Source organism: Cervus elaphus, chromosome 16, assembly GCF_910594005.1.
Source record: "Cervus elaphus chromosome 16, mCerEla1.1, whole genome shotgun sequence".
Lineage (NCBI taxonomy): Eukaryota > Metazoa > Chordata > Mammalia > Artiodactyla > Cervidae > Cervus > Cervus elaphus.
Window position 1 is genome coordinate 6594285 of NC_057830.1, and position 26294 is coordinate 6620578.

At 44.2% G+C, this 26294-nt stretch overlaps 1 protein-coding gene across 4 annotated transcripts in view; it reads left to right on the top strand.

The window, feature by feature from the left end:
* ASTN2 (astrotactin 2) overlaps nt 1–26294 on the top strand; it is a 993079-nt gene that overhangs the window by 613170 nt on the left and 353615 nt on the right. For all 4 annotated transcript variants that reach the window (XM_043927598.1, XM_043927599.1, XM_043927600.1 and 1 more), the window contains one exon: nt 14428–14594. In XM_043927598.1, the coding sequence (XP_043783533.1) occupies nt 14428–14594 (167 nt within the window). The remainder of the gene's footprint in view (nt 1–14427; nt 14595–26294) is intronic.

Genomic DNA, 26294 nt, shown 5'->3' on the forward strand with positions numbered 1-26294 from the left:
CACAGGCCGCCTCCCTGTGGGTCAGGGGATGGGAACGTGTGAGTCACTTCAATCCACTCCCTGGACTGTAGCCTGCCAGGCTCCTCTGTCTGTGGGATTCTCCAGGCAAGAACACTGCAGTGGGTTGCCATTCCTTTCTCCAGGGGATCTTCCCGACCCAGGGATCGAACTCAGGTTCCCCACACTACAGGCAGATTCTTTACCATCTGCAATGGTAAAGAACCCGCTTGCCAGTGCAGGAGACAGAAGAGCTGTGGGTTCGATCCCTGCATCAGGAAGATCTTCCAGAGGAGGGCATGGCAACCCGCTCCAGTACTCTTGCCTGGAGAATCCCGTGGACAGAGGAATCATCGGGCTACAGTCCATAGGTAGCCAAGAGTCGGACGTGACTGAAATGACTTAGCACGCGCACATGATGGACCGGATGTAGGTCAGGGGAAAGAGCACCTCATTAAAATCAGGGAACCTTCAGCAGTGGGCCTCGCCTGACTTCCCCCTGCTGTGTGACCTTAGGCAAGTCACTTGGCCTCTCTGGGCTTTCGTTTCCTGAGTGAACAGAATGATACTGGTGGACCCGCCTTAACAATGTTGGGAAAAGCAAAGCTTGCCTGTGGCAATATTCTGCCTACTCTCTGCATGCAACAGGTCCCCTCCCATTGTTTCTTGGATAAGTTTCCTACTTGGGGTAAAGTGACAGGGTGTCTGCAATAGGAGTTACCAGTTTTTGAGCACCTGCCGTTGTGGCGGGTGTGTGTCAGGTACGTGATCTGGTTTGGCTCGCTCACAAGCCCAGAGAGGTAAGAGGGACACTCTTCAGTGGAGACCCAGGCTCGGGGAAGCCAGGGTACATAGCAAGGCAGTGTTTGATCAACTTCACTCGAAGCTGTCGTTGTCTCATTTAATCTTGACCACGATCCTGTGGTGGAGCGCTACTGGTGGGAGGCAGCACTCTTCCCAGGAGGTAGTCCTCTCATTCTGCTTGCACTTGGCAATGAGAGAGAAAGCAAATGCTAATAGAGCCCTTAGAGGAGGATGAAGCTTTGCCCATGATTAGGCAGCTTCAGAGGCATTCTTGTGATTTATTAAAGCGTTGTTGTTGTTTAGTAACCAAGTCGTGGCTGACTCTTTGTGACCCCGTGGACTGTAGCCCGCCAGGCTTCTCTGTCCAAAGGATTTTCCAGGCAAGAATACTGGAGTGGGCTGCTATTTCTTTATCCAGGAGATCTTCCAGACCCAGGGATTGAACCTGTGTCTCCGACATTGGCAGGCAGATTCTTTATTGCTGAGCCACCAGGGAAGCCCTTCTTAAAACATGCTCCTTCAATGTAAGGAAATTCTCCATTTTCTTCTGAAATACTTTGGACCTAGTTCTCCCCTGTTCGAGATCTATAGTTGTTTTAATAAACACCAAGCAACTCAGAGCTAAAAGTCTTATCCCACTTCCTGTTGCCCAATTCTTTCATTTTATAACAGAGGAAACAGACTCAGAGGGTGGGGTGTGCTTGCCCGAGGCCATCCAGCGAGAGACCAAGGCGGGGCAGAACTGGAATTCAGTGTTCTGGAGAGCTATTCCCCTGTATCTGTTGAGGACTTGCTAGGATCTGGCTTCTTATCTCCAACATCCCATCTGCCGCTTCCACTCTGAGGATGGTTTGCTCACTACCAGTTTTCCAAAGGAAGAAACTGAGGCTCAGAGAAGCCACGTGAAGAGTTCAAAATGACAGCCAGTAAGAGGCTGAGTCTAAGCTGGAGCTGCTTCCCTTACCCCTGCCTGCCTCTCCTGTCCTAGGTGGTAGAAAATAATGGAGGTACCACACTTCTGTCTCCCAGGATTGGAGGGAGGGGCACGGTTCATCCTCCAGTACCACCATAAAATGCCCCAGGCTTCTTCACTCTGAGAGTCAGTTGGGCCCCAGGAAAAGTTTTTCTGTTTTGTGAGTTGGTTGTTCTTCCTTCTGCTTTAGAACAGCTGGCCCACCTTCTAGACCTGGGGGTGAGGTGGTGGAACAGCTCATTACAAATTTTGTGCTCGGAGCAATTTGCATTCCATAATTAATGAACATTAAAATGCATAATTACAAACAGAAGCAAATGGCTTGGTGCTGATGAAAAGTCAGGCTGGGAAGGAGTCAGAGCAGGCACAGGGGTGGAGGAGGAAGCTGGAGAGAGCAGAGCAGTGCCAGCCTGTGATGGAAACAGCTGGGAATCCCCCAGCCCTCCCCTCTCAGGTCCTCAAGGCTTTAAGACTCAGGGACCCAGACCCAGGGTCTTCCTGTGGTTTCTCTTCTGCGATGGAGCAGAATGGAGGCTGTGAAACTCTGGAGCTGGCTGGCCTAAGTTAGATCCCAAGCTCTGTCACCTGCTTACCATGAGACCTCAGGCAAAGAAGCAATACTGCAAGAAATGGGGTCATTGTCAACTGGACCTGCCCCCTCTCTCCTGCCCGCTTCTGGTCCCACAGAGCCTGCCTCCCAAGGCTGCTTCTGTGAGCTCCAAGGAAGTACTTAGAGATAATTGAATTCACTTACTTCAGTAATCTCTTTTAAGTAGCAAAGCAGATCACTCCACTCCTCTGCCAACAGACCTCTGGTGCGTTCCGGTTACACTTAGAATAAACTTGAGATGCCTTCTCATGACCAGAGTCCAGGGTTAGCAACTTTTTTGTATAAAGGGCCATGCAGTGAAATATTTTAGACTTTGCAAGTCATGTGTGGTCCTTTCATCATCATCTTCTTTAAGAACAAACAAACAAGCAAAAACCTTTTAAAATGTAAGGAGACATTTTTAGCTCTAGAGCTGTGCAAAAATCAGCTGAGAAGGAGTGGATTTCTTTTCTCTATTCCTCCATTAAAAACAACTAAAGCCTCCGGAGGTTATATATAAAACAGATTAAGACTGTGGGCTTCCCAGGTGGTGCTAATGGTCAAGAATCCTCCTGCCAGTGCACGAGACTCAAGGGATGTGGGTTCGATCCCTGGGCCGGGAAGATCCCCTAGAGTAGGAAATGGCCACCCACTCCAGCATTCTTGCCTGGAGAATTCCATAAACAGAGGAGTCTGGCAGGCTACAGTCCATGGGGTCGCAAAGAGTCAGGCCCGACTGGGTACACCCAAGACTGTGAAAGGTGGAGAGAAGGAGGCAGGTCAGGTAGGGGCTCTGAGACCAAGGGAGACGTGTTGGTCATTCCCTGCATTTTCTTTTTGCCTCGTGTCCCAAGCTTGGCATTGAAGGAGCCAGCAACTAAGAAATAAATGCCTGCAGATAGACAAAAACAAGCAAAAAGCAGAAAACCTCCACCAAAAAAATCAAATAAAACAAAAAAACAATCAAAAGCCTGCTTCCTTCAGCCAAAGTATTAGGAAAAGGGAAGCCAACCAACCAAGATAGAAAATTTTAGACACTGACCATTCTATTCTAGCCAAACATCACAGAAAAAATCAGTAAATAGACACAACATGCCTATTCCCCACCCCCCATGCTAATAAAGTCGGTAACTAGATTTCATCTTTAGCAGGCTGTACTGAGACAGTCTGCCAACCCAGTCTTCCCTGCTGGCTAGAGGGGTGTCAGAGAAGGTCAGGTAAGGGGCCAGGACTTTAATCCCCATTGAGAGGTAGTGAGCAGCCCTCCTAACTCCATCCAAGGTCCATCCAGTGTCAGTGGAGACTAATGAAGAGCCTGGACATCACCCTCAACCTTCAGTAATACGCTGCTCTCCCAAGCCTGCTGAGGTGTTGCCAGAGGATGCTAGTAGAAAGTCAGGGCCGTTGACCAGGAGTGATGAAGTCACTCCTCCTCTCCAACCACGTCAGTGGGGAACAGTGACTCGGCGCACCTACTGTTCCCATCCAAGCGGGTATCAGCGGAGTCCTAATAGGGAGGCAGATTCCCACCATTCCGGAGCATAATGAGGACCCTTCCCTCTTGGGTATCCGTGGAGGCCAAGTGGGGAAACTGGAGTTCTGTCTCCTCATGACAATAACCAGGTGTGTCTCTCCTTTCCCCTGCTGGAGCGGTGTCAGAAAAAGCCAGATTAAAAAAGATATCTTTAAGATTCAGAATTTTAAAAAATAATAATATAACATAATGCTGCAAAAATCTAGGTTTCCATTGGGAATCACTTGTCATACTAAGAACCAGGGAGAACTCAAACAGAATGAAAAAAGACAGCTAGTAAATGCTGCTACCAAGATAACAGACATATGAGAATTATCTGATGAATATGCTGGGATAGCCCTAATAAAAATGCTTAAACAAGCAATTATAAGCACAGATAGACAAAAAGAAAAAAAAAAAAGTGAGAGAGAGGGAGAAAATCTCAATAAAGAACCAAAAAATATAAAGGAGAAGCAAATGGAAATTATGTAGCTGAAAAATACAATAAATGATTTTTAAAAATAAAGCAGTAGATTGACTCACCAGCAGAATGGAGAGGACAAGGAAATAATCAGTGAACTGAAAGAACAATAGAAATTACCCGCTCTGAACATCAAGAAAAAATAGATTGAAAAAGAAAATGAACATAGTCTCATGGGCCTGTAGGACTGTGAAAAAAGATCTAACATTTGTGTCATTGGAGCCCGAGAATAAGAGAAGAAACAGCAGGACTGAAAAAGGACACAAATGAACAATGGCTAAAAACTTCCCTGATTTAGCAAAATGAATCATTCTACAGTTTCAAAAAGCTGAGAAAGCTCAAGGATAAACACAAGTCCACACCAACACATCATAGGCAAATTTCTGAAAAATGTCTTTAAAAAAAATCTTAAAAACAAGGAGAGAGAAATGACATCTACAGGGGAAAAACCATTTTGAATGATTATGAATTCTCATAAGAAATCCTGGAGGCCAGAAGGAAGTGGCATAATATTTTGCAAGTAATGAATAAAAAAATAGATCTGTCAACCCAGAAGCCTGTGTCCTATAAAATAATCCTTTAGGAATGAAGGAGAATGAAGATATCCTAGGATGCAGGAAAACTAAGAAAATTTGTCACCTGTAGACTTAGCTTAAATAAATGCTTAATGAAAGTTACCAAACATAAAGGCAATCATAAAAGAAAGAATCTTGGAACACTGGAAGGGGAGAAAGAACATGGTTATCAAAGATATAGGTAATTGCATTAGACCTTTTTTCTCCTCTTGAGTTATCTTCATTGTGTTTTTATGATTAAAGTCAAAATGATGGCAATATCTGATGTGCTTCTAAATACAGTCCACCCAGTATCCCCAGGTTTCACATCCACAGATTCAACAATCTCAGGTGTAAATTTCCCAGTTGGTTGGATTTGTGGACAGACAACCTGCAGATGTGGAGTGTCTATAACTGTGTTCACTGTACCAGGCCATATAAGGGCCTTGAGCGTCAGTGGAGTTTGGTATCCATGAGGAGGGCTGGAACCAATCTGCTATGGATACTGAGAGACAACTGTGTATTTACAAGAATACTTAAGAAAATTACCACATCCTCTTGCACCCTTTATTTCCCTGGTGAAGTGAAAGTCAATGTCTGACTCTTTGCGACCCCATGAACTGTACAGTCCATGGAACTCTCCAGGCCAGAATACTGGAGTGGGTAGCCTTTCCCTTCTCCAGGGGATCTTCCAGTTCAATTCCTGGGTCGGGAAGATCTGCTGGAGAAGGGATAGGCTACCCACTCCAGTATTCTTGGGCTTCCCTGTGGCTCAGCTGCTAAAGAATCCACCTGCAGTGCGCAAGACCTGGGTTTGATCCCTGGGATGGGAAGATCCCCTGGGGGAAGGGAAGAGCTACCCACTGCAGTATTCTGGCCTGGAGAATTCCACGGACTGTGTAGTCCATGGGGTCGCAAAGAGTCAGACACGACTGAGTGACTTTCACTTTCACTTTTAAGAAAATTATGTTATAAATGGGTGAGGATAAAAGGACATAAAGAGAAGTAAGTTTTCTACATATCAATTAAACTGGTGAATATTGTCACCAGTACACTAGAATGAGTTATGCATACTAGAACAACCACTAAAAACTATACCAAGAGATGTGTCCCCAAATATTATAGGTACATTAAAATGAAGTTCTAAAAAATGTTCAAGTAACCCACAGGAAGGTAAGACAAAGAAAGCAGAGAAATGAAAAGCAGAGATCAGTAAACAGAAAATAAGCCAGTAGACTTAAGTTCCAAGATATCTCGAATCACGTTAAATGTAAGTGATCTTACTACACAAATTAAAAGGCTGAAATTGGCAGAGTGGTTAAAAAATCATGACCCAATTATATGCTCTCTATGAGAAATTCACTTCACATATAATGATTTAGGTAGACTTGAGAGTAAACAGAAAAAGACATATGCATAGCAAACAAAAGCTGAAGTAGCTTTATTAATATCATAAAGTAGGCCTTAGAGCAAAGAGAAGGACTCTGAATATAATAATGAAAGGGTTGTCCACCAGGAAGACATAGAAATCATAGATATTTATGCATTCAACAACAGAGCTGCAAAATGTATGAAGCAAAAACTAATTGAACTGAAAGGAAAAATAGACTAATGCACAGTTGTATCTGGATCCTTCCATAACCCCCCTCAACAACTGATAGAACAATTAGAAAGTGAACAGTGTTATAGATTAGCTTAGTAACACCTCCGACTGGAAGGATCTAGTTAACATTTATAGAACTCACTGCTCAGCAACAACAGAGCACATTCTTTTTAAGTGCCTATGGGACATGTATTGAGATAGACCGTATTCTGGGCCGTGGTAAAAGTCTCAACAAATGTAATGAATTTAAATCATACAGAGTGTGGACTCCAGCCACCACAGAATCAAACTAGAAAGCAGTAATAGATAACACCTGGAACACCTAAACACCTAAATACCTGAAAACTACACACCATATTTCTAAATAATCTATGGGTCGAAGAGGAAGTCTCAAGGAAAATTAAAAATACATTGAACAGAATGAAATAAAAAGACAATATATCAAAATTTGTGGGACACAGCACAGTGATTCATCCTTTTCCTTAAAGTGAAAGTCTTTATATTTAATGAGGAGGAAATTTATAGCCATGAATGCATATATTAGGGGAAAAAAAGTCTCAAATGAATAATCTAAGTTCCTATTTCAAGAATCTACTAAAAGGAGAATAGTAAACCCAAATCAAACAGAAGAAATCAATACAATTGAAAACAGAAAAATAGATAAAAATCAATGAAACAACAAAAAAGGTTATTTGAAAATGTCAAGAAAGTTGAAAAAATGAATAAAATGACAAGGCTTTTAAAGACAAGAGGAGGGAAGACCCAAGTTACCAACACCAGGAATAAAGTGCTTGTCAGTCAGTTGTGTCTGATTCTTTGCAACCCATGGACTGTAGCCTGCCGGGCTCCCCTGTCCCTGGGATTTTCCAGACAAGAGTACTGGCGTGGGTAGCCGTTCCCTTCTCCAGGGGGTCTTCCTGACTCAGGGGTCAAGCCCAGGTCTCCTGCATCACAGGCAGATTCTTTACTGTCTGAATCACCAGGAAACTTGAAAAAAAATAAACAAAATAGCAAGACTTTTAAAGGAAAGGGAAGATACAAGTTACCAATGAACCACCAGAAAACTTGAAAAAATAAACAAAATGGCAAGACTTTGAAAGAAAAGGGAAATACAAGTTACCAATGTCAGGAATAAGACAGATAATATCACTATAGACCCTGCAAACATCAAAAAGGTTAATAAGGGACTGCTACAAACAGCTATACCCACATACATTTGACAACCTAAATGAAATGGACTATTTCCTTGAAAAATGCAAAATACAACAATTCACCCAGTTTGAAATAGATATTTGAATTGCCCTGTAACTTTCTTTTTTATTTTTGGCTGTACCGATCTTCGTTGCAGCACACAGAATCTTTGATCTTCATTGTAGCTTGCTGGATCTTATTTGCAGCATGTGGGACTGAACCCAGGTCCCCTGTATTGGAAGTGCAAAGTCTTAGCCATGGACCACCAGGGAAGTCCCCCTATAACTTTTAAGAAAATTGAAAATGTAGCTTAAAAACTCCCCTCAAAGAAATTTGTAAGCTTGGATAATTTCACTGGAGATGTAGTACTCAGGGTACGTCTCACACCTTGTATAAAAATTAACTTGAAATGCATCATAGAATTAGAATTAACTGTAAAACATAAAGCTATAACACTTCCAGAACACACACATACACACGCACATGAGCAACTATTTGAGATTTGAGCTTGGCAAAGTGTTCTTAGATTCCAAGATATAGTTTTTATGATCCATAAAAGAGAAGATGATAACTTGGATTTCATCAAAATGAAAAACATTTGCTCTGTGAAAGCTCAGTGGAAGAAGATGAGAAGACAAGTTACAAAGTGGGAAAGAAAATATTTACAAACTGCATATCTGACAAAAGTCTAATGTCTGGAATATATAAAGAACTCTCAGACCTTAAGGATGAGAAACAATCCAATTAGAAAATGAGCAAAAAACATTGAGAGACATCTCACTGAAAAGGATATAGAGATGGCAAATAAACAAAAGATGCTCAGCATCACTAACTATTAGGAAAATGCAAACTGAAACCACAGTGGGGGTATGACTACACCCCTCCCAGGGTGGCTAAAATGAAAAATATTCACAACATCAGATGTTGACAAGGACGTGGAGAAACTGGACTGCTCGTATTTTGCTTGTGGGGATTTAAATTGGTACCACCACCCTGGAAAAGTTTGGCAGCTTCCTAAAAATATTAGACATGCAATTATCATACAACTGAGAAATTATACTCCTTGGCCTTTTTTCCCCCAGGGGAATGAAAACTTACGTCCTCACAAAAAATCCTGCACACCAATGCAGCTTTAGGGCTTACGAGGTAGCAGTAAATCATCTACTTGCCAGTGCAGGAGATGCCAGATACGCAGGTTCAATCCCTGGGTCGGGAAGATCCCCGAGAGAAGGAAGTGGCAACCCACTCCAAGTATTCTGCCCTGGGAAATTTCATGAACAGAGGAGCCTGGCAGGAAACAGTCCATGGAGATGCAAAGAGTCGGACAAGACTGGAGCAGCTAACACACACACACTTGCATAGTCCATCCATGCCATAGCATAATGCTCTTCATTTAAAAAGGAACTCAATATTGATACATGAAACCACCTGGATGAATATGAGAGATATGCTAAATGAAAAAATTCAACTCCTAAAAAGTTCATTTTATTTATGATTTTATTTATGTAACAGTCTTGAAATGACAAACACTATAGAAATAGAGAACATACTGGTTGTTGCCAAGTACTCAGGAAGGGAGTCAGGTGAGCAGAGGGTATGGCTTTAAAAGGGCAAGAGGAGGGATGAACGTAGTGGTGGAAATGTTCTGTATCTTGATTGTCTATATATATATCCTGGTTGTGATACTTTACTATAGTTTGCCAAGATATTACCATTTAGGGAAACTGGTAACTCATCATATCTTTCTGTGTTGTGCTGTGTGTGGTTAGTCGCTCAGTCGTGTCTGTCTCTTTGCGACCCCATTGACTGTAGCCTGCCAGGCTCCTCTGTCCGTGGGGATTCTCCAGGCAAGAATACTGGAATGGGTTGCCATTCCCTCCTCCAGGGGATCTTCCCAACCCAGGGATGGAACCCTGGTCTCCCACATTGCAGGCAGATTCTTTACCATTTGAGTGTTGTTTCTTAAAGCTTCATGTGAATCTCTAAGTATCTCAACATTTTTAAATGCATAATTAAAAAGAAAAAAGCACAGTTCTCTGACTACATTTGTCTTATAGACCACAGTTCGCCAACCCCTGGCTTAAGTGATCTGGTCCCTTCGTACCTCTGCCCGCTTGCCTTTTACTAACCTTGTTTATTCCTGTCTCATGGAGCTTCAGCTGCATTGGTCTCCTCTGTTCCATGGATAGGACAACACTGTTCCTGCCTCAGGACTTTCATACTTGCTATTACTTCTTGGATAACTCTCTCCACTTATATTCTGTTGGGAGATTCCACTTACTGTTATGGCTTCACTCAAGTGCTCAGTTTATATACCTCTTTGACTCTATCCCCATTCACTTTTTATCACATTGTACTTCTGTTGTACTCATGTATGGATGTGAGAGTTGGACTATAAAGAAAGCTGAGCACTGAATAATTAATGCTTTTGAACTGTGGTGTTGGAGAAGATTCTTGAGAGTCCCTTGGACTGCAAGGAGATCCAACCAGTCCATCCTAAAGGACATCAGTCCTGGGTGTTCATTGGAAGGACTGATGTTGAAGCTGAAACTCCAATACTTTGGGCACCTCATGTGAAGAGCTGACTCAATGGAAAAGACCCTGATGCTGGGAGGGATTGGGGGCAGGAGGAGAAGGGGACGACAGAGGATGAGATGGTCGGATGGCATCACCAACTCAATGGACATGAGTTTGAGTAAACTCCGGGAGTTGGTGATGGACAGGGAGGCCTGGCACGGCGTGCTGTGGTTCATGCGGTTGCAGAGTCGGACACGACTGAGCGACTGAACTGACCTTTTGTTGTACTTCTTTGCACTATGAAATAATCATTTTACTTCCTGTTAATTATTTGTCGTCTCTCTAGAATTTATTCCCCCTGAGAACAAGGTCTTGCTTGTCTTCTTCACTGCTGCATGTCCAGCACCCAGCATGTATGCTTAGCACTGAGTAGACGTTCGGTATACGTTTACTAAATGATCCAGTGAAGGACTTAGATGGGTGAGAAAGAACAGATGCACTGAGAGTCCCACTTAGGCTTTGTGGGGGGCATGGGTTCGTCCATTTACCGTTTGTTCCGCTCACCTGTTCATTTATCCTTCATTCACTAAGTGCTTATGACGTGCCAGGTTCTGAGCCAGATATTCTAGGTTGTTTTCTCACAGGGTCTCCAGAAATGCCTCCCAGAAAAGCATTCTTATTTCTCTCTTACAGATAAGGAGCCTGAGACTGTTTCAGAGTGGAAGCACTTGCCTAGATGCTCAGCATCCAAGGCCTGTGTGCAGTTCAAGACTGAAATCACCCTAGTCTCCGGTCTCATCAGGTCCCGTCTCCAAGCTATCCCCGCTATTTAAAGAAAGAAAGCTGAGGCCCAGCTCGGTACCAGGCCACCGGGCACATGCGTGGTATTCCTGGGAAGGGTTCTGTACTTCCTCTTCCTAGAAAACAGAATGTCCCCTTGGCTTCGGTGACGTCTGTCTCCTCCCTGTGAGAAGCCATCTCTGACCCAGGCCCCCCTACTGTGACACTCCCCAGTCAAGCACATTCGCAGGGTTTCCATTTTCCTGTTCAGATATTACACCATGGTTCTTCACATTTCCTGTGTAACTAGTTCTCTGTCTAACAGAGAGGTGTATTTCTCATTTCTCAATCTGGATCCTAAGCTCCTTAATCATACCCAGAATGGCAGCTGGCAGCTAGCGTCTGCCGAACACCGTGCCAAGCGCTTGATGTATTTATCTCACTGTATTAGTTATCTATTGCTGTGTAACAAATTATCCCCAAATTGGGCAGCTTAAAACAAAAGGCATTTATTATCTCCCGCCAGTTTTGAAGATTAGAAATTTAAGAGCGGCCTAGCAAACGCGGTGGCATGAGAAAATAGACATGTGTTCTCTCGAGGGTCTGAAGGCCAGACGTGTGCGGTCACGGCGTCAGCGGGGTCCGGCCCGCTCCCGGGGCTCTACGGGGGATGTCCCGGCCTCTCCAGCTTCTGGTGCCTGTGGTGTTGGGCGACTGTGGCCACATCGCCCCCATCGCTGCTCCCCCACCATGACTCTCTCTGTGCGTGATCTCTCTCTGCTTCTCTTTTAAAAGGGCCTTTATGACAGCATTTAGAGCTACCTGGATCACACCAGGGCACTATCTTCATCTCAACAGTGTTGATTTAATTATATCTGTGAAAAGCCTTTTTCCGTAGAAGGTAACATTCACAGGTTCCAAAGGTTAGGATGGGGATATATCTTTGGGAGGCTTCCCAGGTGGTGCTAGTGGTAAAGAACCCGCCTGCCCATGCAGGAGGCATAAGAGACGCGGGGCTGATCCCTGGAGGGTTCGATCTCCTCTCGCCTGGAGGAGAGCGTGGCGATCCACTCCAGTATTCTTGCCTGGAGAATCCCACGGACAGAGGAGCCTGACGGGCTACAGTCTGTGGGTCGCAAAGAGTCAGACATGACTGAAGCAGTTAGGCACGCACATGGCACGTGTGCATTAGCCTCTCATATGACCTCATAGGTTTGCCATAAAGGTTAACTGAATTAAATCAAATAAAGTGCTTAGATTATGCCTGGAGTATAGAATGTATTGTTTTAAAGAACAAGAGTGGTAGGGAATCAGTAGGGGTTGATGGAAAGAGTCGTGAGTTACCTGATTGAGTAGTATCTTCTGTTACCTGCTGAGAAGGTCAGCCCTCCCTTCTAGCATTCACCCCAAGTCTCTGCAGACAGACAGACCAGCCTCGGGCAGCAGCGCATGCCGTCAAATGACCTCATGACCAAGTGCCTTTCTGGCTGACACTTAGTGCTCCGAGACAAGCAGGGGCCTCCTCTGAGCTTGTATTAATATGTACAGCACTTCACTCCCACGGAAAATTGATTTTTCTTTTTAAGCACAAAATGTAGCCAGTTTTATAACCTTTCCGCTGCTTGACAAAGGCCATTTATAACCAACTCTCTCTGTCACCCTTCCTGGCGCCAGTCTCAAGTGTCTCGAAGAACTCTCTGGTGCATTTGTAATTATGAATTCTTCTTACGCAAAATTTAATTTCCAAGAGAGCTGACCTTTTTTTGTTACTGTGGGTTTTGTAAATTAACTTTGGGGTGTGTGTTTTGTTATTGATGTTGTTCAGGATGATGGCTTAGGGAGGAGGGAGGGGACAGGGGAGCTGGTTGGGAGGAGAGGAACGTGGGGAGGGCATTTTAATCAGCAATGTCCAGTGATGGATGAAGAGGGCTGGACTCTGAGTGTTAATCTTGGTGGACAGGAAATGCCAGCCGGATGACTGAAATTAAAACCTAGTACCTCATTTTCTCTCCCGAACACAGGAGAGTTGGGACTGCGTTCTCCATCTGCTGGACTGGAGATGAGCTTAGCTTCATCAAATGATGGGAATCTAGATTAAATAAATAGTTGGTTTTCCCGAGGCTATAAGAGCTTCCATTCACAGAGCACTTAGCAGGTGCAGGCACGCCCTCGAAAAGAGCATTCGACTGAGGTTCTCAAGGTTGGAATTGGTGAGGTTTTCAAGAGACCAGAGGGCAGCCTGTTTGGTTACCTAGAGGAAGGTGCTTGTGGCTAGACAGACTTTGAAATCATCTGTCCATGGGATCAGTAGCTGGACCTTGGCTGTCAGCTTTAGGAAGGTTCACTTTGCTATTGTTGTTTAGAATGCATTTATTTATTTGCACTCGGGAGTGATGCTATTTAGAAATATCACACTGGTGGCTACTAGGAGGATGATGGAGAAGAGGCCAGATTGGAGGTTAGCAGACTGTTTAGGAGACCTTTTGTGAGGATGTACGAGTCTCATTTAGGACTTCAGGCTTGAGGCTGGAGAATAGGTTACACATTCAAGACAGGAAGGAAGAGAAATTACATTTGATGAGTACCAAACTGCATGCCAACTTCCAAAGTAAGTTCCGCAGCCCCTGCAATCCAACTTAAGCTTGACACCAAATCCACCAAAGCAGGTGCTGAGCTTGTAGGAAGTTGAAATTCAGAGAGGGTGAGTAACTTACCCCAGATCAGGCAGGAAGAAGGGGAAGATGTGGAATTTAAACTCATATTGGTAGAAGCTCTTAAAAATATATCGGGCTGCTTCCCCCAGTGACCCAGGGGGACAGTAATAATAAACACAGTACAGATGATGACCCCAATAAGGGCAGTGTTCATAGCAGCTCACATTTGCTTGCGTGGTTGCCATATCAGCCATGGAGTTCTTAGCACTCTGCACTCACGACCTCCCTTCATTCTTACAACTTTACAAGACAGGTGTAGACAAAAGTTCCATTGTACAGGTGGGTACACCGAGGTTCAGAGGCGTGAAGGAATTTGTCCATGGCCACAAAGCTGTTATTTAATAGTTGGTCAGATAAGACTCTGTTGTTTTTTGTTTTAAAAGATTATTATTATTTTTTTTAGATGCAGACCATTTTTAAATTCTTTAGTGAATTTGTCACAAAATTGTCTGTTTCATATTTTGGTGTTTCGGGCCACAAAGCCTGGGGGAATCTCAGTCCCCAACCAGGGATGGAGCCCGTACCCGCTACGTTCAAAGGCGAAGGCTTAACCACTGGACCGTCAGGGAAGTCCCACGGTCAGATAAGACCTTGAGCTGCTCTTTGCAGTCCTGACCCCTGCCCCTTTTCAGAAGGTGAGAGGAGAGGGCGTGATGAGACCACCGCCTCTTCAGCCGTAACCACCCCGCTCCTCTCTCTCCCTCTGAGCAGTGCCCCGAGGAGCTGAGGCCCATGAAGGATGGCTCGGGCTGCTACGACCACTCCAAAGGCATCGACTGCTCCGACGGCTTCAACGGCGGCTGCGAGCAGCTGTGTCTGCAGCAGACGGTGCCCTTACCCTATGACGCCACCTCCAGCACCATCTTCATGTTCTGCGGGTGAGTCTCTGTCCCCGAGGCCTGACCACTCCCTTCACAGCAGTGGGATGGATGCAGAGGAAAAAAAAAAAAAGTCGGGAACCACAGCCTGGGCCTGGCTGGCTCTGACCTTCACTGAAATGGCCTTTATGCCTCTGCTTTTTCAGCCCCAGAGGCAAAAGGCAACAGTCTAACCTTTGGGTTGGGGATTGAGAAGAAGAACGGAAGAAGAAAGGTAAATAATTGGTTAGTGATTATAATAAATGGTACACACGTCCAGGCTGCACCCTAGGATCAGGACTTCTTTCCTGTAAAAGTCTCCTGCCCTTTCTGCACCTGCCCCGCAGCCGGGGTCAGTGTATTTTAGAGGTGAAAGCAGACACCTTGAAGGTGTCGCTGAGAAAGCAGCAGCTGGGGCGCTTCCGAACGCGGGCTCAGCCCAGGCTTCCGGCTCTGTCTCTGCAGGGAGTAAGTAGCGCCGAGTTCAGAGGCTAGTCCTTCTTTGGCCTCATGTCCCTACCGATAAGAATAATTCCTTGGGAGAGGCGAGGTGGAGAGGAAACAATGCAGGCGAAGCTCGAGAGGTTCTCACTCCTGTTAAGAATTCAGCTGAGTTTTAAGGTTAGTATGCGACGGAAGGAGGGGGTCACGTTAGGACCGACTTGTCCAGTGACCTGGGACAAGTCACTCTCCCTCTCTGGGCTGCCATTTGACCACCTGCGAAATGAGATCTTTGGGAAAATGATGCCTAATGGCTCTTCCAGTTTACCTTGTTTTCCATGTTGATAATGTCTGCAGCAGGACCTCTGCCATGGAGAGCTTCTAGGATCGCATTTGATCCTTAGCCATCACTCAAGAAAATGCCAGCCTTTTTCCTTCTCTTCATCCCCTTTCTGCTCATGTCTTCATAGTAGACACCTTGTTCTCCTTTTGACGTTCTGTGACTCAGAAAAATGATCTTTTGTGTTGCAAGATGGTCAGTCATTGAAGTGCGCCCAGTGCTGTACTGGGCTTCCCAGGTGGCACAGAGGTAGAGGATCTGCCTGCCAATGCAGGAGATGCAAGAGACACAGGCTCCATCCCTGGGCTGGGAAGATCCCCTGCAGGAGGAAACGGCAAGCTGCTCCAGTGTTCTCGCCTGGAGAATTCCAGGGACAGAGAGGCCTGGCGGGCTACTGTCCCAGGGCTGCAAAGAGGCGGACACACCTGAGCAGCTGAACCCACACAGTGCTTTACTGACACAGAGAAGGAGAAAAGAGCATCTAACAACCTTTCTAGCCCCGAGAACTATGAAAGAGGAGGTGGAGGAATGCGTAAGTGTTTAATTTCAGTTTAACAGGAAATTAATTTTACCTGCATGGTCCCAGTCGGTGGGATCTGGTCTTCCTTCTGGGGCTCATTTCAGGGGCTCCCCACCCCAGCCCCAGTTACGCTTGGTGCCAGAGGCACCTTTGAGCAGGTGTTAGAGCAGCTCGCTGGAGGCCCTAGATATGTATCAGTAAAATAAATAAGAAATAAATTAGTGTGTGCAGACCTGAATTTATAGGGTCTCTCCTCAGCTGAAGTGACTGCAGGGCAGTGCTGAGTAAATTATGCATGGGCTTAGATCTGAGGCCTGAATACCGAATCAGCTGTGTTCTCATCATTGTTATTGTGCTTGGGGGGAGGGGTGTCCTGTTGCAAATAACAGTTTACAGCAGGGGACCACAGCAGTAATGGATTTTGACGTAGAAACTGTCGGCCTCTTTCATCCATAGCACACCACCAGGGTCAAGGGGAATCGGTACCTCTGGGTTCCAATCCTAACCACCTCTAACTTTCTCTTAGACATCAGGGCAAGACTCTCAGGACCCTTGACCTTCAGTCTCTGGAATCTCTGAAATTTTAATAATATCTGCCTTAATGTAACGATGGTTGTAAAAAGTGCAAAGTGCATTTGTTACTCCATTCAGGATAAGTAATGTGTCCAAGGTCACGTGGCTAGTAATGTAGCTTGCCACTTCTCGCTGTGTGACCTTAAGCGAGTTACTTAACATCCCTGTGCCTCAGTTTTCTCACCTGTAGAAAAGTGATGATAATAGTGTCTCTCTATAGAGTTGCTATGAGGATTAAATACATGACATTAACTGCATCACAATTTATTATTGTTTAATCACTAGGTCCTAGGTCATTTTCTACTCTTTGCTACTCCATGGGCTGTAGCCTGCCAGGCTCCTCTGTCCATGGGATTTCCCAGGCAAGAATACTGGAGTGGGTAGTCATTCCCTTCTCCAGGGAATCTTCCCCACCCAGGGATCAGACCTGGATCTCCTGAGTCTCCTTCATTGGCAGGTGGATTTTTTACTGCTGAGCCCACCAGGGAAGCCCCAGCATCACAATTTACATTAATATTTATAAAGTGCGCAATTTAGCTCTATTAGGTATTTGTTAAATAAAGTAGCTAAAGTGAATGACAGTAATGACAACAGGCCTGCACTTGCTCAGTGACCTGAGGGGCTCAACCTCTTGTCTGTGAGACAAGGACAAGGTAACCGGCCCTGCCCAGAAAGGTCTCTGAAAGTTTTAAATGAGACTGAATTAAGAGAGTGCAAGTGTGCTGTGAGCTGTTGAGGCTCCTCCAAATGCTGACAAACAGGAGGAAAATGGGGATAAAATTCAGGTCTCCTAAAACCAACTGCAGTGTCAACAGTCTTTGAAAATTGTCTATTAAGGATGCAAATGAGAAGTTAGCCGCATTTGTTAGAAGCACTATAAACAAAACAATGAAAACCATTAGCAGGTACTTATGTGAAAGTTGGTAGAGAGAAGTGGCAGGCTATTGAATTAAGCAAGGAAAACAAACCCTCACTCAAGGGGACCTTGTTGACTTGTTTCAGAGCTCTGTGCCCTTCTGAGAGTTCCCTGGGTAGCACGAATTTCATAAAGCGTGTTGCAGGCAGGTTAACAATAGCAGCTAACCCTTACGAAGCACTTCCTATGTGCCAGGACTGTGCTGAGTGCTTTGATTACATTCAGTTCAGTTCAGTTCAGTTGCTCAGTCATGTCTGACTCTTTGTGACCCCATGAATCGCAGCACGCCAGGCCTCCCTGTCCATCACCAACTTCCGGAGTTTACTCAAACTCGTGTCCATCGAGTCAGTGATGCCATCCAACCATCTCATCCTCTGTCGTCCTCTTCTCCTCCTGCCCCCAATCCCTCCCAGCATCAGGGTCTTTTCCAATGAGTCAACTCTTCGCATGAGGTGGCCAAAGTATTGGAGTTTCAGCTTCAGCATCAGTCCTTCCAATGAATACCCAGGACTGATTTCCTTTAGGATGACTGGTTGGATCTCCTTGCAGTCCAAGGGACTCTCAAGAGTCTTGGAGTTTGAGTTTGAGCAAGCTTCTGGAGTTGGTGATGGACAGGGAAACCTGGCGTGCTGCAGTCCATGGGGTCACAAAGAGTCAGACATGACTGAGCAACTGAACTGAACTGAACTGATCCTGGATGAGAACCAGGAATCCTACCCAGAGCAGCAAGGACTAGAGGCTATAAGCTATTTTTCCCTGGATCTTTGCCCCCAGTGAAAAATACATTTATCACGGAGGCAGAAACTGTAAATCCAGATACAAAGTTATTATTAGGGACATAGCACAACAAGTGGGAGAGGACATAGAGAAACAGTTTGTTTAGATGAGGTAGAAGCAAGGCAGAGATGCAGGCCTGGAGCCCAAGAGTGTGGGCCTCCCCCCAGTGAGGCGGGGAGAGGTGGGCATTTATACAGGGCAGTTCTTCTGGGTCTTTGTCTTCCTCCAGGCCAATTATCTGGTTTCTTTTTCCACACCTAACCTACCCAGGGACACTCATCCCACTGTGTATGCAAGCACCCCTCTGCCAAGATGGATCTCAAAATGAAGGCTTCTGGGAGAAGCAAGACTCATTATGGCCTGGAATTATCCCCTGACTTTTGATCCACTTTCTGTGCACGTGTAGTGTCTCTTCCTTGATCCAAAAGAGGGAGAAGGGAGATCCCTTAATCGTTTACGTAGACAGGGTTTTGCCCCTGTTTGTTCTTGCCATGACTATTCCCTTAAGGTGTTGACAAGATTCAAACACTGGCTATTTACCCCGTTGTTACAGCTTCCTTTCAGAGGCCAAACAGGAGGCCACCTGTAAATGCCCCAACTGGAGCCCACCTATCTCTTGTCTCAGGAAATGCAGTCAGGAGGCTGGCTGGTTGCAAATGTCTAACCTGGAGCCCGTCTGTCTCCTGCATCAGTTCTAGCGTTACGGTTCTGATTTACTGTCAAGGCAGCTGGGCACAGAGCGGCTCAGTGACTGGCTTAAGGTCACACAGCCAGTAAGCGGAGGCCTCAGGATTTAAGCCCAGTCTGAGTGGCTCCTTTATCTGACATCGCTTCTGGCCTCTGGCTACTTCCGGCCACGTGGTTTTGAGCCAATCACTGAAGACCTCTGAGTCTCTCGTTTCGTGTAGAATCAGATGTGATTCCAGCAGCATCAGAAGGATTGAATGAAATTGTATGAGCACTGAGGCCAACGCACTTAGGCACTCAGTTAATGGGAGTTGTGCTGAGTCTAATAAAAAAACATATAGTCTAGCATAGTATAATCTAGTATAAAAACATCTCAGTTCATCTTCCAGTGGCTGAATTGTATGTCCTGCTTACTGCTCTATCTCCAACACGTTAGAACAGTCCCTGACGCATGGTAGGTGCTCAGTTAATACTTGTTAGATGAAGTTCCTCAATTGACATGCCTAAGGAAATTGTTCGCAGTCCAGCCTTTTCAGTTGTATTTCCAGCTGTGTCCCTATTCCTGAACTATGCATCTCGGCTTCAGCTTCTGGAGTTTTCAACATTGCTCCCTCTGCCTCTCCTCCATCTCTCCTCCCCGCTGCCTCTCATTTCTCCCTGGCTTTAGCTTGCACACTGTTTTATTTTCAGGTCTCGGTATAGATGTTTTCTTCCTCAGCAAGTCTTCTCTGAGCCCCAAGAGAAGGGCAGGACAGAGATGTGCAGTTACCATGGAGCTGGGTATATAATGCCTTGTCCTTCTGAGTGGATAATATTTAAATATCACCTTAATGCTAACAGGGGCTTCCCAGGTGGTGCTAGTGATAAAGAATCCACCTGCCAGGGCAGGAGACGTAAGAAACCGAGGTTTGATCCCTGGGTCAGGAAAATCCCCTGGAATAGGAAATGGCAACCACTGCAGTATTCTTGCCTGGAAAATTCCATGGGAAGAGGAGCCTGGTGGGCTACAGTCCATAGGGTTGCAAAGAGTCAGACACGACTGAGCAACTGAACACACACGCACGGTGTTTATCAAATGAGGCTAGGGCGTGCACAGAAAGGAGTGTTTTTCTCGCCTTATTTATATATATTTATTTATTGGTTTATTTATGTTTTTTTCTCTTCCCATGGGGCCCTCTTACCAAGGAAGGGCCATTGACATTTTTCTCCAATTCTAATTTATCCCAGTGACACCTTGACACCTCTCGCAGATTGGACCTCTGATTTTCTGTCCTGGCTGTCAGCCACTGGTCAGGCCGAACTCCTCGAAACTCAGTGAGATAGCCTTTCCCCGGGTCACGCAGCCTCCCACGCCCCTCCACGTTGCAAGCCCACTGCTCCGTTGACTTACCTGCTTTTCAGTCTGGTCCCTGTCACGCCGTACATTCCTCACGAGCAGGGACAGAGTCTTAGTCACCTGTGTGTCCTTACTGTCAGTCCACACTGCCTGCTCTAGGACTCGTTCAAAGCCATGATTGTTGAAGTAAAGAATTCTTCCACTAAGATTTGTTGCCCCAACTCTGTGCTTGGTGGTTGGGATGCCGAGAATGCAAAGAAGCATCGAGTACAAGTCCTCGCCCTCCAGGGGCAAGGTGGACTCTGGGGCCTGGTCTCTGAGCCTCACTCGGCCCCGACTGATCGTGGCAGACCACAGGTTCCAGCATGCTAAGAGAAGCAGGTGGGTTTGAGATGTTTGAGAAGGTCATTGGCTACTAAGATGAAGCGTGTAGAATGAATCTTGTGGGTGAGGAAGCACTTCTTCTCTCTAAAGACTTATTCAAGTTACCTAGCAACCAAGTTTGTTTCATTTATATGCATGTGTTTACTATGTATACCGTGCATTCTTCCAAGAGAATGTAATATTATCCACATAAATCCAACCTATAAAAAATGGATAAAGATAGGACAGATCAGAGCCGATTGTAAGGAGAGAAAGGGAAAGGGAGAAAATGATGTCAGGAACCTGGAATGGGAAGGTTACTCAACAGGAGATCAGTTTAGCTGTGGTTTGTCCCGGTTACCAAAGTGAACAGGAGAAAACAAAACAAAACATGGTGGATTATAGAATTATACTTGTTTGAGAACAGGAAGTTTGCAGTTTTTGTTTTGTTTTGTTTTGAGGGTGGGGTGGGGGGAGGCTATGGTTTGCTTTATGTCATTTTCCAGAGGATACACTCATTTTTCTGACATAATTTGCAAAGAGAGATGTGTCCTATATATACCTGTATAAGAGGTGGTGAGCAATGCCATCGACATGTTTGAAATTTCAGTGTTTCTTAGATCATTCATAGGAGAAACCTGAGGCCCGGAATGGTCTCACTGCCAGTGAGGAGGTGGCATTAGGATAGGAGATGTCCCCAGCTACTCTATTCTGATCTGAATATATTAATTGTGTTTAAATATGATTTGAGCTTCCCGAGTGGCACTAGTGGTAAAGAATCTGCCTGCCAATGCAGGAGAGTCAGGAGACAGGGGTTCGATCCCTGGGTTGGGAGGATCCCCTGGAAGGGAAATGAAGGCCATCTTCTTACTGTTAATTGTATTCTTCACCGCCCCCGCCCCCGCCCCCGCACCCCGGGATTTGTTTCCCTTCCCTGTTAAAAAAGTTTCTAGTCTGTGGTTTCAATACGTAATTTTATTAATTCCATAAGCCATTAAGGAATGAATGAGTGAGCAGGTAAATACATGAATAAATAAGAGAATTTGTATGAATGCCATTTGTATGAATGCCTTAGGAATTTGTATAAATGTCATTTCTTTTCAGTCCTAGTTTCCCTTTTTTTTTTTTTTCCCCCAAAACAAGCAGTTTGGAAGCTGTCATTTATGCTAAAGTGGAATAGCCTCAGACTTGAAGGAGGAAGATCCAAGTCCACATCCTGGCTTTGCCAAAGTGCTCATGTGATCTTGGTCAAGGAATTTAAAATGCCAAGCCTCAGGGTCCTTAGTGGCAATGTTGGAATGAAAGTATCCCTCTCACGACATTGCTGGAAGGATTAAATAAGGCATGCTCTTGGCTAAACACATACCAGATTTCACGGTGCAGTCTCTGAAGCCCCACCCAGTTCTAGTATTCTCTGTAATGTGAGGGGTGTGTTCAGGGTAGCACGTTCATTGCCTTCAGCTAAAATGCCCGGTTTGTATCTTTGTACTTATTTTATGTCTTTCATTTTGGCATATGTATAAATATAGTTTCATGAGGATCTTGGCTGGTTTCCTGTGAGCCTACACTCTTTAGAATTTCTGTAAGAAAATCTCCCAGACGACAGAATGTTCTAAAGGAGCTGTATAATTATGTTGCATGGTACAAAAATAAGATTTAAAAAAAAAAAACAAAAAAAACAGAAACCAACAACTAAATAGACCTTTGCATAAATCATCCTGTGCCCCGAGGTGGCTTGGGGGAGAGAGCTGCTGATGTTTTAAAACTCAAAGGATCATTCACCTTTACGAGTTCTGTTCTTATTCTCTCTCTCTCTCCCTCCATCTCTAAGGGTCTTACTATTAATAAGTGAACCCTGGCCTTTTATCTTCCTTCCTTCCTCTCCTGCTATGCCAGTCTTTTCCTGGCCCCAGACAAAAGGAAAATACCATGCAGCTACAGTTGTAACATGGCTGAGGTGACACACACACACACACACTCACACACACTCGCTCACAAACATATGCTCTTACACACACATTCATATACACACTTCCTGAAATGGGAACTCCAGGTTTGATTCCTAACACGACTGTTGACAAGGTGTATCTCCATGGGCAAGTCACTTTACTTTTCCAAACTTCAGTTCTCTCGTCTGAAAATGGGAGCACCAACATCCCTGTGAGGGTTGTGTATTAGTTTACTAGTGCTTCTGCAATTCATTACCACACACACACCTTCACACAATATCGGTTCCGTTCAGTCACTCAGTTGTGTCCAACTCAGCGACCCCATGAACTGCAGCACACCAGGCTTCCCTGTCCATCACCAACTCCAGGAGTTTACTCAAACTCGTGTCCATCAAGTTGGTGATGCCACCCAACCATCTCATCCTCTGTCGTCCCCTTCTCCTCCTGCCCTCAATCTTTCCCAGTATCTGGGTCTTTTCAAATGAGTCAGCTCTTTGCATCAGGTGGTCAAAGTATTGGAGCTTCAGCTTCAACATCAGTCCTTCCAATGAATATTCAGGACTGATTTTCTTTAGGATTGGCTGGTTTGACCTCCTTGCAGTCCAAGGGAATCTCAAGAGTCTTCTCCAACACCACAGTTCAAAAACATCAGTTCTTTGGCGCTCAGCTTTCTTTGTAGTCCAACTCTCACATCCATACATGACTACTGGAAAAACCATAGCTTTGACTAGACGGACCATTGTTGGCAAAGTAATGTCTCTGCTTTTTAATATGCTGTCTAGGTTGGTCATAACTTTGCTTCCAAGGAGCAAGTGTCTTTTAATTTCATGGCTGCAGTCATCATCTGCAGTGATTTTGGAGCCTCAGAATAATAAAGTTGGTTACTGTTTCCATTGTTTCCCCATCTATTTGCCATCAAGTGATCAGACAAGATGCCATGATCTTAGTTTTCTGAATGTTGAGTTTTAAATCTAACCTTTTCACTCTCCCCTTTCATTTTCGTTAAAAGGCTCTTTATTTCTTTGCTTTCTGTCGTAAGGGTGGTGTCATCTGTGTATCAGAGGTTATTGATATTTCTCCCGGCAGTCTTAACAATATCAATTTAATTAGTCTAAGACAATATAGATTTATTATTTTACAGTTCTGAAAGGCAGGATTTCTGAAATCTAGACATCAACAGGACTTTGAAGCCAGAGACATAGTTTCTGTGTCTGTCTGTTTATCTCTCTCTTTCTTTTGCTATCAAGTTGTATCTCCTTCTCCACCCCTGATGCTCTTCTCTACCTCATGTCCTCCTATAAGGACCCTTCTGATCGATGCCTCAGTGGTAAAGAATCTGCCTGCCAGTGCAGGAGACTCGGGTTTGATCCCTGAGTCAAGAAGGCCTCCTGGAGAAGGGAAATGGCAATCCAATTTGATGTTCTTGCCTGGTAAAGCCCATGGACAGAGGAACCTGGCAGGCTTCAGTCCATGAAGTCACAAAGGATAGGACATGACTTCGTGACTTAATGATAATGATGATTACATTGAGCCCACTCAGATAGTCCAGAATAACCATCTCATATCAAAATTCTTAACCTAATCACATTTGCAAAATTCCTTTTACCATGTAAGGTAGCAATTCATGGATTCTGGGGATTAGGGGGTAGATATTTTGAAGGGACCATTTTTCCATCTACTATACTTTGCATTAAGGAGAAAATACAGTCATACACAGAAAAAATATTTCACTAGACTGTAATCATGAATGCAGGACTGAGCTTTGCATATGCATATATGTGTATGTTCATACATATACACATATATCTACATATACATGCATATATGACACATATATTTAGCTCATTATATGTAATACTTGTGCTTGGATAAATATATAAAGTTATATATTCAAAATATATGCATAATGCATGTTTATATGTATAAATCATTTCCAATGAATGGAACAAAGAATTTCCCAATTATGTAGTTTGCAGCAAAAAAAAAAAGTAAATCAAAGAAAGGCAATTCTGTTGGCTTTAGGAAATCTGAATTTAGAAGGAAGTCAGCAGCTAAGATCTGAAAACCGCAGGAAATAAATGTACATTGTCTTAAGACATCTAAATGAGCTGACAGATCAAGAAGCAATCAGAGGTAATACTAGCATAATCTCAGTAATATTTATCATTAACATCACAACAGCTGATACATTAATTAGGCACCATATCATGGATGTTATTTTATCTTTTATGTACGTTTTCTCTAATTCTCACATCAGCCCTATGATAAAGATCATTGCTCTCCCCATTTAATAGATTATAGTACTGAGGCCTAGAGTAGTTAACAGACTTGATTGGGGTCATTCCACTGGGAAGTGGTACAGCCTCTATTTGACCACAGCTTTAATTAGATCCAAAATCTGACCTTGACACCTTGGGTCTCCTTTAGGTAAGGGGGCCTGGAGTTTTAATAAATTCACCAACATAGACATTATACAGGCTATATTCTCAGACTGAAAGTGAAAGTGTTAGTCACTCAGTCATGTCTGACACTTTGTGACCCCATGGACTGTAGCCCGCCAGACTCCTCTGTCCGTGGAATTCTCTAGGCAAGAATACTGAAGTGGGTAGCCATCCCCTTCTCCAGAGGATCTTCCCAACCCAGGGATCGAACCCAGGTCTCCTGCATTACGGGCAGATTCCTTACCATTTGAACCACCAGAGAAGCCATTCTCAGACTAGAATGCAATAATATTAGATATTAACTATAATCTATCTAGCATATAAATCTCTCTTTATATATGGGAATTACAAAAAGCAGCCTTCTAAATTACACCTGGGTAAGGGAAAAACTCATACTCAAATGATCACCTCTTTAGAAAGAAGGAGGAGCTGGAAGGCTTCACATCAGACCCACGGAACAGAGGCAGAACAGTAGCCAGAAGCTCCACAGTGTTCACTAAAAAGCAAGAAAGGCTGAACATAAACAAATGAAGCACTCAACTCCAGAAGCCAGAAAAAGAATTATAAAACAGACTCAAAGAAAGCAGCAGGAAGGAGTTAATACAAATAAAAGCTGAAATAAATAGAAAAAAAAAAAAAAAAGAAAGGAGCCTTGCCCGTAAAAGGCAAAAGCTTGTTCAAAGGAGAGAACACAGAAACGTTAATAATGAGCGAGGGACATAGCCGTAGAAGCACAGAAGATAAAACAACTTTAATGAGACTACTGTGTGTAACTGTATGCCAATACATTTGAAAGTCTTGATGAAGCGCATTATTTCCTTAGGAAATATAAATTACCTAGTTTGAATCATGATGCAGTAGAACATCTAAATAGCCAGATAGAGTAAAAATAAAATGATAAGAGAACTAAATGTCTACAATTGAGAAGAAGACATTGAGCCCAGGATACTTTAGAGACAGGTCTTATCAAATCATCAAGGAATGGATAACCTCTATTTTATGTAAACCAATCCAGAGAAGGCAGATTGAAAAAAAAGATAGTTTTCTAATTTATTCCATAGTGCTACCATAATCTCAATACCCAAACTGGGCAAATACATACTCATTCATCTAGAAAATCTGGTTGATGTATTAGAACCGATGGGCTTCTTATGTGGTAGTATGAAAAATCAGCTTTCAAAAGTCAGTAATAACTTTGCTTGATATCAGCAATAACTAACTAGAAAATATAAGGGAAACAATACATGAAAAACTGATCCTATTCCTCAAGTGGAAAAGACTGTACTAACAAGCCATCACTCTACTATATGCTTAGCACACTGGATGTCAGACATAGCTCATTTAATCCTCATGGTGCCTCTGTGAGGTGCGGACGTCT